General features: G+C 42.4%; 1 protein-coding gene across 1 annotated transcript; it reads left to right on the forward strand.

Annotated features, from left to right (window-relative positions):
* Positions 1–1,156: 1,156 nt before the first annotated feature.
* LOC147095582 (FMRFamide receptor-like) lies at positions 1,157–8,287 on the forward strand. Its single transcript, XM_085973970.1, has 2 exons — positions 1,157–1,247; positions 5,887–8,287. The coding sequence occupies exons 1-2, from the start codon at positions 1,178–1,180 to the stop codon at positions 6,789–6,791; spliced, it is 975 nt and encodes a 324-aa protein (XP_085830096.1). The 5' UTR covers positions 1,157–1,177; the 3' UTR covers positions 6,792–8,287.
* The last annotated feature ends 4,521 nt before the right edge of the window (positions 8,288–12,808 follow it).

The following is a 12,808-nucleotide window of genomic DNA, read 5'->3' on the forward strand; positions in this document are numbered from 1 at the left end:
GTTCCCGATGATGGTTAAACTAGAACTAGGGGGCATAGTCTTAGAATAAGGGGCTGCTCTTTCAAAACTGAGATGAGGAGGAACTACTTCATTCAGAGGATGGTAGGTCCATGGAATATGCTGCTCCAAAAAGCTGTAGAAGCTACATCATTACATAAACTTAAAACAGAAATAGACAGTTACCTAGAAGTAAAGGGAATTAAGGGTTACGGGGAGTGGGCAGGAATTTGGACATGAGTCTAGGTTCAGATTGGTCATGGCCCTGTGGGTAGCGGAGCGGGCCCAGGGGCCGTGCAGCCTGATCCTGCTCCTATTTCATGTGTCTAATTCTGTTAGATTCAGGAGATGGTTCTGTGATAGTAGATTGGCAGTTAGGATCAGATCAGCCATGATCTTATTGAATGGCGGAGCAGGCTCGAGGGGCCGATTGGCCTACTCCTGCTCCTATTTCTTATGTTATTATGTTCTGCCATGACAACAATGGAGTTCTCCTAATGAAATTTCACGATCTTGTACGGCTGAGCGTTTTAGAGGGTTTACTCAAATAACATTCGAATGGTCAAACTGGCCAATTAACCATTAATCTCTTTTTACTTCCACGCAATGTCTGTTAAAATTTCCAGAAATCTAACATTTCTGCATATCAGTGGGGCTGCTCAGCTGTAAAAAACTGACTTTATCACTTTAGGTGTGTACTGAATGTTCTTCAATCTCACCTGTAGCATTGAGCCCCCTTAATATAAATTATATATATAGCGTAAATTAAAGAAGATAGAGAACATTCTTGATGTAACTAAGATCTAGAGAAAGCTAATCCATCAAAATGTCCGCATTTATTCCATCAAATGCCTTGCATGAATCCATAATAATTATCCTCAGCCTCAGTCTTGTACCATGACAGCAGTAATGGAGATGTCGAAATATTTTGTTTGTAATGTATGATGACAATAATATTCTAGAGTCCTTACACTTTTAACGGGCAGAGTCATTGCAAAATATCTCTGATCAGTAGCAGTGAATATGACTCTGTTTGTTCAAATGATTGTAACTAATGAGAATTATTGTGTAATGCTCGTGTGTCACTTGAGGTTTCTCTTAGGTATAAATAAGACCTTACTTTGAAAGCAAAGATCTGCCTTTGCATAACAGTTGCAGGCAACGTCGCTTCTCTCCGAATATGGGACAGCCGGTAATCATACAGATAGAATACATTTACTATCCGATTATTGCAATTGTCGGTGTTCCTGGTAAGCCGCTTATAATCAGCTAATGCTCATCTTTAACAGTGCTTCAATGGTGTCACTGTTCCTGCTGTCGGCTTAATGATATTTTCTGTTTGTTTTGATGTGTTTGATTCGCAGAGACTGATAACCGGCATCAAAGAAATAAATTAAAAGGCTCCAAGTTTCTGTCATTTTGTTAATGTAACAACCTGAGAGGTTTCACCGTTTACTCTGACTATTTAGTTTCAGCAATGTGTTTGGGAAATCTCGGACTTGATAGACAGTCTTGTAGTTCTGTGTCTAGTCCAAGTATCAGTAATGGATCGAGTAGACAAACCAGCAATTCTTAAAGAGATTCCCGGACGCTACTCCAGGAAAGGCCAAGGAAATAGTTTGTTATATTTTTGTGAACCCAGGAGAAACAGGAGTGAGCCTCCAGCACCCACAAAAACACGCTGGTGCAATGCTGACGTATTGTAGCCTCCCTGGGATTGTATTCCACCTGCAGACCTAACCAGCTGTCAGATTAGCATCGGAGATGACTGATTCCTTACATTTTCCAACCGGGAGCTGCTCCGGGCGCGCTTCTGGCGCATGCAGCTGGCCAGCAGTGTGTAAACAAGGCTGAAAGCCAAACCTGATCTGGGATTTCTTGTGTGTCCAGGTGGTAAAGACCAAAGTCTACAATTATGTCTATAGATATGGTATAAATATACAGAGAAGTTAAGAGTTGCGACAAAAAATTTATACCATACCTATAGACACAATTGTAGACTTTGGTCTTTACCACCTGGACATTTTGCGTCTTCTTGGTGGAGAGCAGAGTGGTGCGGGGGAGACAATGGAAATTTAATTTGGGTAAAATGGGCTGCCAATTCGCTAGCACCAGGTTGATGACACTGCCTAAGACCAATTTCACGCCCCATTGTCACTAATATTCTGATTTGGGGCTGGATCAATGAATTCTACCACTGCTACTGGTTATGGAAAACCGTGGGCGTATGTGTTGGTGCCAGGCGAGGTCATTGATCTCAGGCAACTACTCGGTAATAGAGCTTATAGAGCAACCTGAAGCGCTTGATTCTGAAACTGTGCGATATATTATGTTGCTTTAAGCTGGAATCAGTTAGTGTTCTGAGGCAGCAAAGCAAAATGAGACAAGTGCTTCTAAAGCAGGTCCAGCTACTGCTGCGCTGTTGTAATTCTAAATACAAGTAGTAATTTGTCCGGGAAGCATGGGGTAAATTTTAATCTGTACATCTGGGGCATTCTGTATCGCCTCGGCCAAACACAAAAAGCCAAATCCTCTGCGGAGGAGAGGCTTCCATACAAAACAGCGGATTGTCCTCCATTACTATCAATGGAAGAACATTCAGCAGTTCTGCTAACACCTGCGGTCATAGCTGCCAGATTGTTCTTTCTACAAAGAGAGGTAGAACGATGCTATCGTATCTAGCTCTCAATCCCCGTCTGATGTTCAGTTCCATTGACTTCAACAGGACTCCATATCAAGCGAGGAGTAAAACAGGTGGCCAATGTGCTACCTCCTGTTTAGCGCCGAAGTTTAATGATAAATACTTCCCAATTTTCCTATGCATGGTAGAAATAGAGTGACTACAACATTATCATCCACGTAGTAATGGCCAAAAGTGCCCTCTTTGCAATTGGTCCTTTCTTCTGGCATGATAAACCAAGAGGAAAATAGTTCAAATCAATATGAGACTTGAACACATCTGTTGGTGGATTTTTTTAAGTTTGTTATTTACGAAAACTGGAGGAAAGATAAATACAGTGTCACACATCAAGTGCGAAAGAGGGAATAGATAGATTGCGAGATGGTAATTATATAGGTTGTCCTTATAGTCACAGGGATTTCCAATTCTATGTTTATACAAGCTACAGTTCTCAAACGTAAGGTTACACTGCTGACAGAGATTTGGACCTGAGATCACTAAAAAAAGGTGGTAGAGAGAAAATGGGGAATTATAGACTGGTAAGCCTGACATCGGTAGTGGGGAAAATGCTAGAGTCCATTATAAAAGATGTAATAGCAGAGCACTTGTAAAACAGTGACAGGATCGGACAAAGTCAACATGGATTTACAAAAGGTAAATCATGCTTGACTAATCTACAGGAATTTTTTGAGGTTGTAACTGGTAGGATCGATAAGGGAGAACCAGTGGGTGTGGTGTATTTGGACTTACAGAAGGCTTTTGATAAGGTACCGCATAAGAGATTAACGTGCAAAGTTAAAGCACATGGGATTGGGGGTATGGTACTGACTTGCATAGACAACTGGTTGGCAGACAGGAAGCAAAGAGTTGGAATAAACGGGTCTTTTTCCGAGTGGCAGGCAGTGACTAGAGGGGTACCGCAGGAATCTGTGCAAGACCCCAGCTATTCACAATATATACTAAAGATCTAGACGAGGGAACTAGATGTAATATCTCCAAGTTTGCAGATGACACAAAGCTGGGTGGGCGTGTGTGCTGTGAGGAGGATGCAGAGAAACTCCAGTATGATTTGGACGGGTTGGGTGATTGGGCAGAAACATGGCAGATGCAGCATAATGTGAATAAATGCGAGGTTATCCACTTTGGTGACAAAAACAGGAAGACAGATTATTTTCTGAACGGCAATAGATTGGGAAAAAGGGGAAGGGCAACGAGACCCGAGTGTCCTTGTGTACCAGTCGCTGAAGGTAAGCATGCAGGTGCAGCCGGCGGTTAAGAAGGCAAATGGTATGTTGGTCTTCATAGCGAGAGGGTTTGAGTACAGGAACAAGGATGTTTTGCTGCAGTTGTACAGGGCCTTGGTGAGACCACAACTTGAGTATTGTGTGCAGTTTTGGTCACCTCATCTGAGGAAGGATGTTCATGCCGTGGAGGGAGTGCAGCGAAGATTCACCAGACTGATACCTGGGATGGCAGGAATGACGTATGAAGAGAGATTGGGTCGATTAGGCTTATATTCGTTAGAGTTTAGAAGAATGAGAGGGGATCTCATTGAAACTTATAAAATTCCAGCAGGACTAGACAGACTAGATGCAGGAAGGATGTTGCCGATGGCAGGGGAATCCAGAACCAGAGGTCACAGTCTAAGGTAAGGGGTAAGCCATTTAGGACTGAGATGAGGAGGAATTTCTTCACCCAGAGAGTGGTGAACCTGTGGAATTCTCTACCACAGAAGGCAATTCATTAAATATATTCAAGAAGCAGTTAGATATATTTCTTAAGGCTAAAGGGATCAAGGGATATGGGTAGAAAGTAGGGACAGGGTACTGAATTTGGATGATCAGTCATGATCTCATTGAATGGTGGAACAGGCTCGAGGGGCCGAATGGCCTCGTCCTGCTCCTATCTTCTATGTTTCTATGTTTCTGTGTTTCTATGAGACAACAACTGTTGGTTTTTACTATAGTCGGCAATGCCGGGTCGGCAAAGAACCGTTTTTACTTTGTCATATTGGGCACAATATTGATACTTGTATTCAAATACACAGCTTGAAATACATCTTGGAGAAATGTTGAGAAATTATTAAAGGAGAGTTTCTCATGTAGCTGCAGCTATCTGGGGGTAGAAATCTTTGGGCGGAATGCCTGTTAGCCGCACCTCCCGATATTCAGCTCCATTGATCTAAGAAACTGGATATCGAGCGGGCAGCTAATGTGTGGCCCGCGCATTACCACCCAAGACAATCCTGGTTCTGTTTGCAAAGTGCAGCCATTCTTTCCAGAGTCCCGCTTGATATTAATAGCTATTGCACATTATGAATAAACTACATTTCAAATGCTCTTTTAAATGTTTGCATCTGAGGCAAACCAGCGTCCACTTATCTAAGAATACCTGATATATCATAAAATTCCCTCTGCCCGTGCTCAGGTTCCTCATGTCGCTCCCCATTTAACCGGTTACTTTGATGTAAGCGATTCGGATGTACATAGTTGGGCACAATCCATAATAAAATGGTGTCATTATATTATGCACAGGAAACAATGTATCACTGAGAAATCTTCCTTTGTTGGTCATTTGCTGAGGAAAATCACTTCACCTGCTTCCAGAAGACAAAATGATAGGATAGCGAAGTAAGAATCGTGTCATCATTCTGAAACCTACATTGCCTGATTATTGAGGAGATTTGCAATGGGGAGATACTGGGCGACATTTTCAATCTGACGGCTGGCTTAGAACTGGTGTTTGGATTGGGCGGCCCGTTATGATCTGTTAGTGGATCCGCAACGCTGCTTTAATGGAAAAACCATTAGGAAGCTACACCACGATGTGTATGGAGGGACAGGGATAAGAAAATCCGCCGTTCTTCGTGGGTTTTTGCACCGAGCCGGACATTCCGTTTTGTTGAAGTGAATGGAATTAAAAAGCGGGCGGATTCAATTGCGGCCGCCAGTCGGAAAAGACAATTTTGGTTCGGTGGGAAGTTGAAAATCCAACCATGTCATTCACTGTAACTCAGAATATGTTAGCAATGTGCATCCATAAAGGAATGTATCTTTACAGAATTACTAGGCTTATCCGCTAGATTGGGACAAATAAAGAGTGAGATTTGAGTGATAAGAAAACATTCCATGAATTCCAACAAATAACTGTCGACTGACCATCCTGTCAGAGTAAGGAGAGTTAGTAATTGAATTTCCTCTTTTTTGCAGCTAATTTGGTGACAATCGTCATTCTCTCTCGTGGAAAGTGCGGTCTCTCCAAATGCATCACCCGTTACCTGGTGGCCATGGCAGCGGCCGATCTAATGGTCCTGGTATTTGATGTAATTCTGTATGAGATTAACGTTGCTTATTTCCGACATTCATTCCTGAATTACACTCCGATTTGTAGTCTCAATCTCGCCCTGTTTTATGTTTCCATTGATTGCTCTGTCTGGCTAACTGTGGCTTTCACCTTTGATCGATTTGTCGCTATTTGTTATCAAACGTTCCGAACAAAATATTGCACCGAAAGGACTGCGGCTGTAGTGATCACAGTGGTGTGTTTCTTAAGCCTATTAGAAAATGTTCCAATATACTTTGTATTTGAACCTCGGGAAATAATTGACAATGTACCATGGTTCTGCTATGTAAAATCAAGCTTCTACACCTCACCCATATGGGTAGCATTTTTGTGGTTGGAAACCATTTTAACCCCATTTGCACCATTTGTGTTGATCATGCTGCTCAATGCCCTGACCATCAGGCACATTGTACTGGCCAATAGAGTGAGGAGTGGTCTCCGAGGAAAGAACAATGTTCAGAATCACACAGATCCAGAGATGGAGAACCGAAGGAAATCTATCATTTTACTGCTCGCTATATCTGGCAGTTTTATACTGTTATGGATGGTAAATTTCATAATTTTCATATGTGTGCAATTTACAGATACTCAATTTATGGAAGCAGATTACAATGACTCTTTCACCATTGCGGAACAATCCGGGTACATGCTGAGGTGTTTGAGTGCTTGCACAAACACGTTTATTTATGCAGTGTCCCAGAGTAAATTCAGAGAGGAATTAAAGAGTGTGATTAGGCTTCCCCTGGCTCTCATTATTAATTTAGTCAAATAAGTTAAATGGCTTCACAGAACTAAAATGCTAATACAGTCATTGGAAGTGAGCAGAACTTGTTCAATTGACATCTACAAACAGGAATCTCTAAAGGAAATGGAAGCTGCTATCTGTTCCCTTAAATCGATGTCATATTGTAGGAGATCAAAACTGCTTGGAGCATTATTAACTTTTGCCGTTAGTGTAAGACAGGCGTTGTCGGATCTGAACGAAAAATAAGAATTTTTCAGATCCGTAATAAAATCAATTAGACAAACATATCTGTTGCATTTCCTGATCTAAACCCAACACCGGTCTCCTTAACATTTCCTTCAAGCCTTACTCCCGTCAGTAACACATGCTGTTACCTGATGAACAGCCAGCTATTCCCATCAAAGGATTAATTTTGTACATGAGCCCCCGGGCTGTAAGGGTCACAAGGATCCCAAGGACACAGCAGGGTCCCAGAAAGCTGCGGATTGCCCGAGCTAAGAAGGGGGCATTTCCCCAGAAACCTGTTTAAACTGTGTGATTTTGAAATGTGTGTGCGTGGTAATTTCTAGTTTAAGCTGAGGGGACGGTGGGGGTCTCCCAGTTGGGGAGCGGCCATACGAGAACCTCTACCCAGAGTTGGAAGGGGTCCCCGGACCCCGGAAAGGAGGAATTTTTGGATCCCATGAAAAACATTTTCTTTAAAAAGGCAACACATCATTCTCAACTGACAGAACATTCCAGAAGGAAGGGTGAACTGGGGGCCATTAGCATCTAAAGGCCCTGGTCACCCCAACCCAAAACACCAGATGCAACACCTCTACAGGGCAAGAGCTCAACCCAAAACAAACCTCACAAAGAGGGAACAGACTGGTCAGAGCCAGGAGCTTCCAAAGCCAAACAAGACAAAGGAAAAGGATTAACGGACAATCTAGTCTACACTTCGCACCTACTCACACTTTGAGCACCGGACCGGACACAAAGGGACAGCCATCACCGGACCATTATTGGTATCTAAAGACAAAGGGCTCTCAAGCCCAGATACAATATAACTGGGGTGAGAATCTCACAGACAGCATGTGCGTGTGGAGGCAGAGTCGGAGGAACGCCCGACGAGAAGGAAGGAAGAAGAAGCCCGCGGACCACGGAGGCATCGGAACCAGAGACCGGAGAGAGAGGGGGGAGAAAAGCGCGCTGTTCTGGACCAAAAGCGTTTTCAAAACCGTACGAAAGGGGACTGTGAGTATGAGCTCTCCTCAATGAGGATCACCCCACTTAGTGATAGGAGGATGGGAGGCTTGTGGTAATAGGAATAGGGTTTAAGGTCATTTTAGTTCGGTTTCACCCTATGTTTTCCCTTCCCAGAACGATTGGTTAAGTTTAAAGTTCTATGTTTAAAGTGCTGTTTTAAGAACTTGTTCAAGTTTAAAGACATCAAGGAACTTTCAGTGGGAAGTGCTGTGTGGAGTTCGGTACTGAGATTATTGCCTTGCTTGTGTTTCACGTGTCCAAATAAAGCGAGTTGTATCTTTTATCCGGTGTCTGCTTTTGTTACTGCAATTTGAATCTGTCACAAATGTCCAAGCTGCAATTCGCGTTGTAGAACAGTAGTGGGGGAAGTGGGATTCAAAACCTCACGCCAGTAATTTGGGGGATGAGCTGCAATTGGGAATGAGCAGTTAGATTAAGTGGGACAGGCTGAAACTCTGCCTGGGGTTGTATCTGGTATAAACATCCAAGAAACACTTACTCAGAGAAATTCTCCGAGGACTGTGATTTGCTTTTAACAGTCAAAAGCCCCAAACTCCTCAGGGACTGTACATCAGCCTGAGGTACCCAGGACTACCTGGGTGTAAGATAACCCCCCTTACAGGGCGTATGATTCTTTCAGTGAAAATGTCCTGTCTCACCTGCCATTTTCCCAAATTGAGAATTGACAACTTTATTTCACAATTTATACTAACGATTTAGACTTTGGAATCAAAAATACAATTTCTAAATTTGTGGATTCCACCAAATTGGGGGTATAGGTTAGTCAATGCTGAGGCGAACTGCAACAAATTGCAAGAAGACAATAATCAACTTGCAGAATTGGCATACAATTGGCAAATTAATTTTAACATAGGCAAGTGTGAGGTATCACATTTTGGTGAGAAGAATTAACCACATATTACTTGGACAATAAAATCTAAATTGTGTAGTGGAGCAAAGGTATCAGGGAGTACAAAAACCCAAATCACAGAGAGTTGTGACACAGGTCAATAAGGCCATTAGAAAAGCAAACCAAACATTAGGGGTTATTTCCTGGGGGATAAATTTAAAAAAGTAGTGAAAGTATGTTAAACTTGTATCGAACCTTGATTAGACAACCCTTTGAGTTCTGGGTACAGTTATGGTCATCATATTATGATACAGGGTATAAAGACAATGGAGAAGGTGCAAAAAACATTACAAGGATGATACCAGAACTGCGAGGTTATACAAGAAAGGGTGAACAGGCTCTTGGAAAGAGTTTACATAATAGAGGTCTTTGAAATTATGCAACATTTTGATAGAGTAGAGAGAAAGAGAGAGAATTTCCACTTGTGGGGAAGAGCAAAACTAAAGACAGTCATCATAAGATAGTCATCAAGAAATCAAACAGGGAATTCAGAAGACACTTCTTTACCCAGAGCGTGGTGATAATAAGGAACTCACTATCACAGGGAGTAGTTGAGGCGAATAGTACAGATGGATTTCAGGGAAAGCGAGGTAAGCATGAGGGAGAATGGTATAGAGGGCTATGCTGATAGACTGAGATGAAGAAGGATGAGAGGAGGCGCGAGTGGAACATTAAAGCTGGCATGTACTGGTCGGACCAAATAGCATATTTTCAGCTGTGAATTGTATGTAATTCTACGTAAACCCAGCGTTCAGATCTCCAGTCAGCATTAAAGACAAGGGAAAACTTAGACTTGCTGTCACAGTGGAAATTAATCCAGCTACATAAATTACCTTGAAGTCAACAAAACAGGAGGTCAACTGACCACTTGCTAGTGAGGCAATGTTAGATGTACTGCCTCCTTCCACTAAAAGTGGCCTTCATTGATCCAGAATTAGAGAGCTTAAAACCGCCAACTACATTGGTTCTCAGTCCATATGCATTCGCTTTACAACTATGCCGTTCTCATCACTAAACATCATGTTTCCCTTAATTTATTTCCAAACAAAGGCACAAACGAAGCAAAGAAACCCCATCAGATTCGCTGTTTCTTTTCGCTCAGAATGACAGATCTGGACAGTTAACGCCATCAATGTCATGTCATCAATGGAATTCTCATAATGATGCAGTTTGCTCAATCTATGTATAAGTCATATTTTCCCTTCCTAATTCAAATCATGCAACTTAAAACACAAAACATCTTATTTTGTTACAGAATATGGGGGAAAGATCCCATCACACATTTCCAACATGCACACGTTACGAGGGGCGGCTAATATCAATTCGGAGAGGGAAGCAGAGAAGCTTTCCAAAAATAATCGAAGGGAGCTGAGACAGATTGCAATGGCTGAAATCGCCGCCCTGACTGGGATCAGCGACCTCATTTCCAACTGGGGATGCAACTTTCGGGAATAAGCTTGGATAGGACTTTTGGAAAGTTTAAGAAAATAGCTTTCAAGTAGCATAAAGTGGACAATCTAACTTTCATATACAACACTTTCCGCCATCCGAACCTTGCCCCCAATCCCAGCATCTGCTGCCGTGAGAATGGTCATCACTTTGGGGAACTATCTGAATGTACATCATCATTTTAATATACATCACACCAAAATTCATCGTTGACCAAATGGTAAAATATTCAAAAGGTTGACGGGCATTAGGGGAATGTGCATTATTTCTAAAATAACTCAGCTTCAGGCAGGGCTACTTCCATTGTCCCGAATGGTATAACCCGGTCCCCGCTCCCTATTCCGGCTACACAGCCGGCGTGAAGTCTCCTTTTTGCCCTCCAACTCCTTAGAATTTGACGGCCATAAACTCCCATAGCCCTTCTAAACCGCTACTGAGATGGTTATCCACATTCATCTTTCTCACACCCGGTACATATCAGACCAGACCCTGTCTCCTTCCCCTCGTCCCAAAGCCTGTTGATGATGAAATCCAACATCTCAGCATATCGCGGGGCTTCTCAGCTGTATACAACTGACTATATCTCTTTCTGTGTGTATCTGTGAACGCTCATCAATCTAACATGAACCACGGAGCCTCCTTATACCGATATTAGATTGAATATCAATTAACAAATAAAATTTATGATGCACCTAAAATGTAGGTGGTGCTGATCTATCGCTAATGTACACAGTTATTTCATCAAATGGCTTCCATGAATCTTTAATGGAAAGGCCTCAGCTTCAGGAGTCTGCACCTTTAGTTTAGAAGTGCAGATTTCAAACTATTTCATTTAAAAATATGATCAATGTGATATTCTTGACAGTTTTTGAATGTGAAATGTCCTGCTCCCTGGTCAGTAGGAGCAAATACGGCTCGGCTTAATCTGTTTGTTGAAATGACTTTAATTGCTGCCAATTGTGCAATTTTCTTTTAAAACTTGAGCTTTCTCTCAGGTCTGAAAAGGGCCTCATTTTGAAAGCAGTGTGTCCATAACACTGACAGGCCGCATCGCTTCCCTCCGAAAATAGGACAGCCGGTAATATCATACAGATAGAAAGGAGATACTACCGTATTCTTGCAAAAGTTGTAGTTCAGAGTAAGCCGCTTATAATAAGTTTACATTCACCTTTAGTAGTGTTCCACTGTCTCACTGCTCATGCTGTCAGTGTAATAATAATCTGCTGGGAATTCGGTGACAATCTGCTGCCAGGCCGGTAAAACCACATGGCAGAAGGATGCAGCTTGGGACCTTCAAGGAACTGCTTCCGAGCACAAGGTAAGTGGATGGACGGAGAACGAGGTCAGGGAAGGGAGGAGCCCAAGGTAGGGGAAATCCAAGGAATCCTTGTGTGACTCAGAGGAGAATTCCTGCTCCTACTGATCCACAGGTAAGAACAAGTTTCAGGTTCCTGGAAAGCCTGCGGTACCGGTCCTCAAAATCTCCTACAGCAAAGAGACCTGTTGCATGTTACACATTGCTGCAAACACCCTCGTGATTCCGAAGAGGTCCTATAATATGCCCCAAGAAATCAGGGTCAGTAGACTGATGTTACAGAGCCAGAGTAGAAGGCTGAGCTTGGTAAACAAGCCTGGGAGACTGGTCATGCACAACAGCTGATTAGGAACAACTTCACCTGAATAATTTCCATACCCTAAGCATTAACAGTCGTAACATTATAGTGACCCCCGTGAAAACAGTTTGATCTAAATCACATTCTCACGTTTGACTCTTTAACATCAGCACCATGACGGAAGCCCATCTTATTTCTCCCTGACATTGGACCAATCTCACTAATCTATTGCAAGAAATCATTTTAGTGGTAAATGTTAGCATTCAACTTCTTTCCTGCTATGGTTCACAACAACCTGTTTTGAATTAGCAAGACACAGTTGATGGTGCAGTATACGGAACAGACTTGATTGATAGACAGCACAGTGATCGGCCTAACTGTACAGAGAGAGAGCAGCTTTTCGTTTTCTGTATCTTTCGAGCTCTCCGAAGAACTACTGAAAGCCGTGCTCCTTTATACACCGCATTTTCCTACGTCACATGTGCATGTCATAGATAAGACCTCATGATGTTTCTGTTCCCAAATCCTTCAAAAACAGTCTATTCATGTAAAGGGTCGTAGTTGCTTATTCAAAAGCTATTTCCCTCAAGCAAGACTTCCTGATCTAACTGTTCCTAGTTTTGCAGAAGAACAGGCTTTATTAACAGTTATTTTTGTATACTAGAGCTAATGGATACCTCTGCCTATGTTTATTAACCTAGCCCCTAAAGGCAGATTAATCACTCATGGCTGACTTCATTACAGTCACGTTTTTACTTACACAAGCACTTTATGTGTCAGAAGACAAAACTATGCATCCCTCACAGGATACTTCAAAGTCATCC

This window comes from Somniosus microcephalus, unplaced genomic scaffold (genome assembly GCF_052327205.1).
Source record: "Somniosus microcephalus isolate GS21.2 unplaced genomic scaffold, FLI_Smic_1.0 unresolved_chr1, whole genome shotgun sequence".
Taxonomy (NCBI): Eukaryota; Metazoa; Chordata; class Chondrichthyes; order Squaliformes; family Somniosidae; genus Somniosus; species Somniosus microcephalus.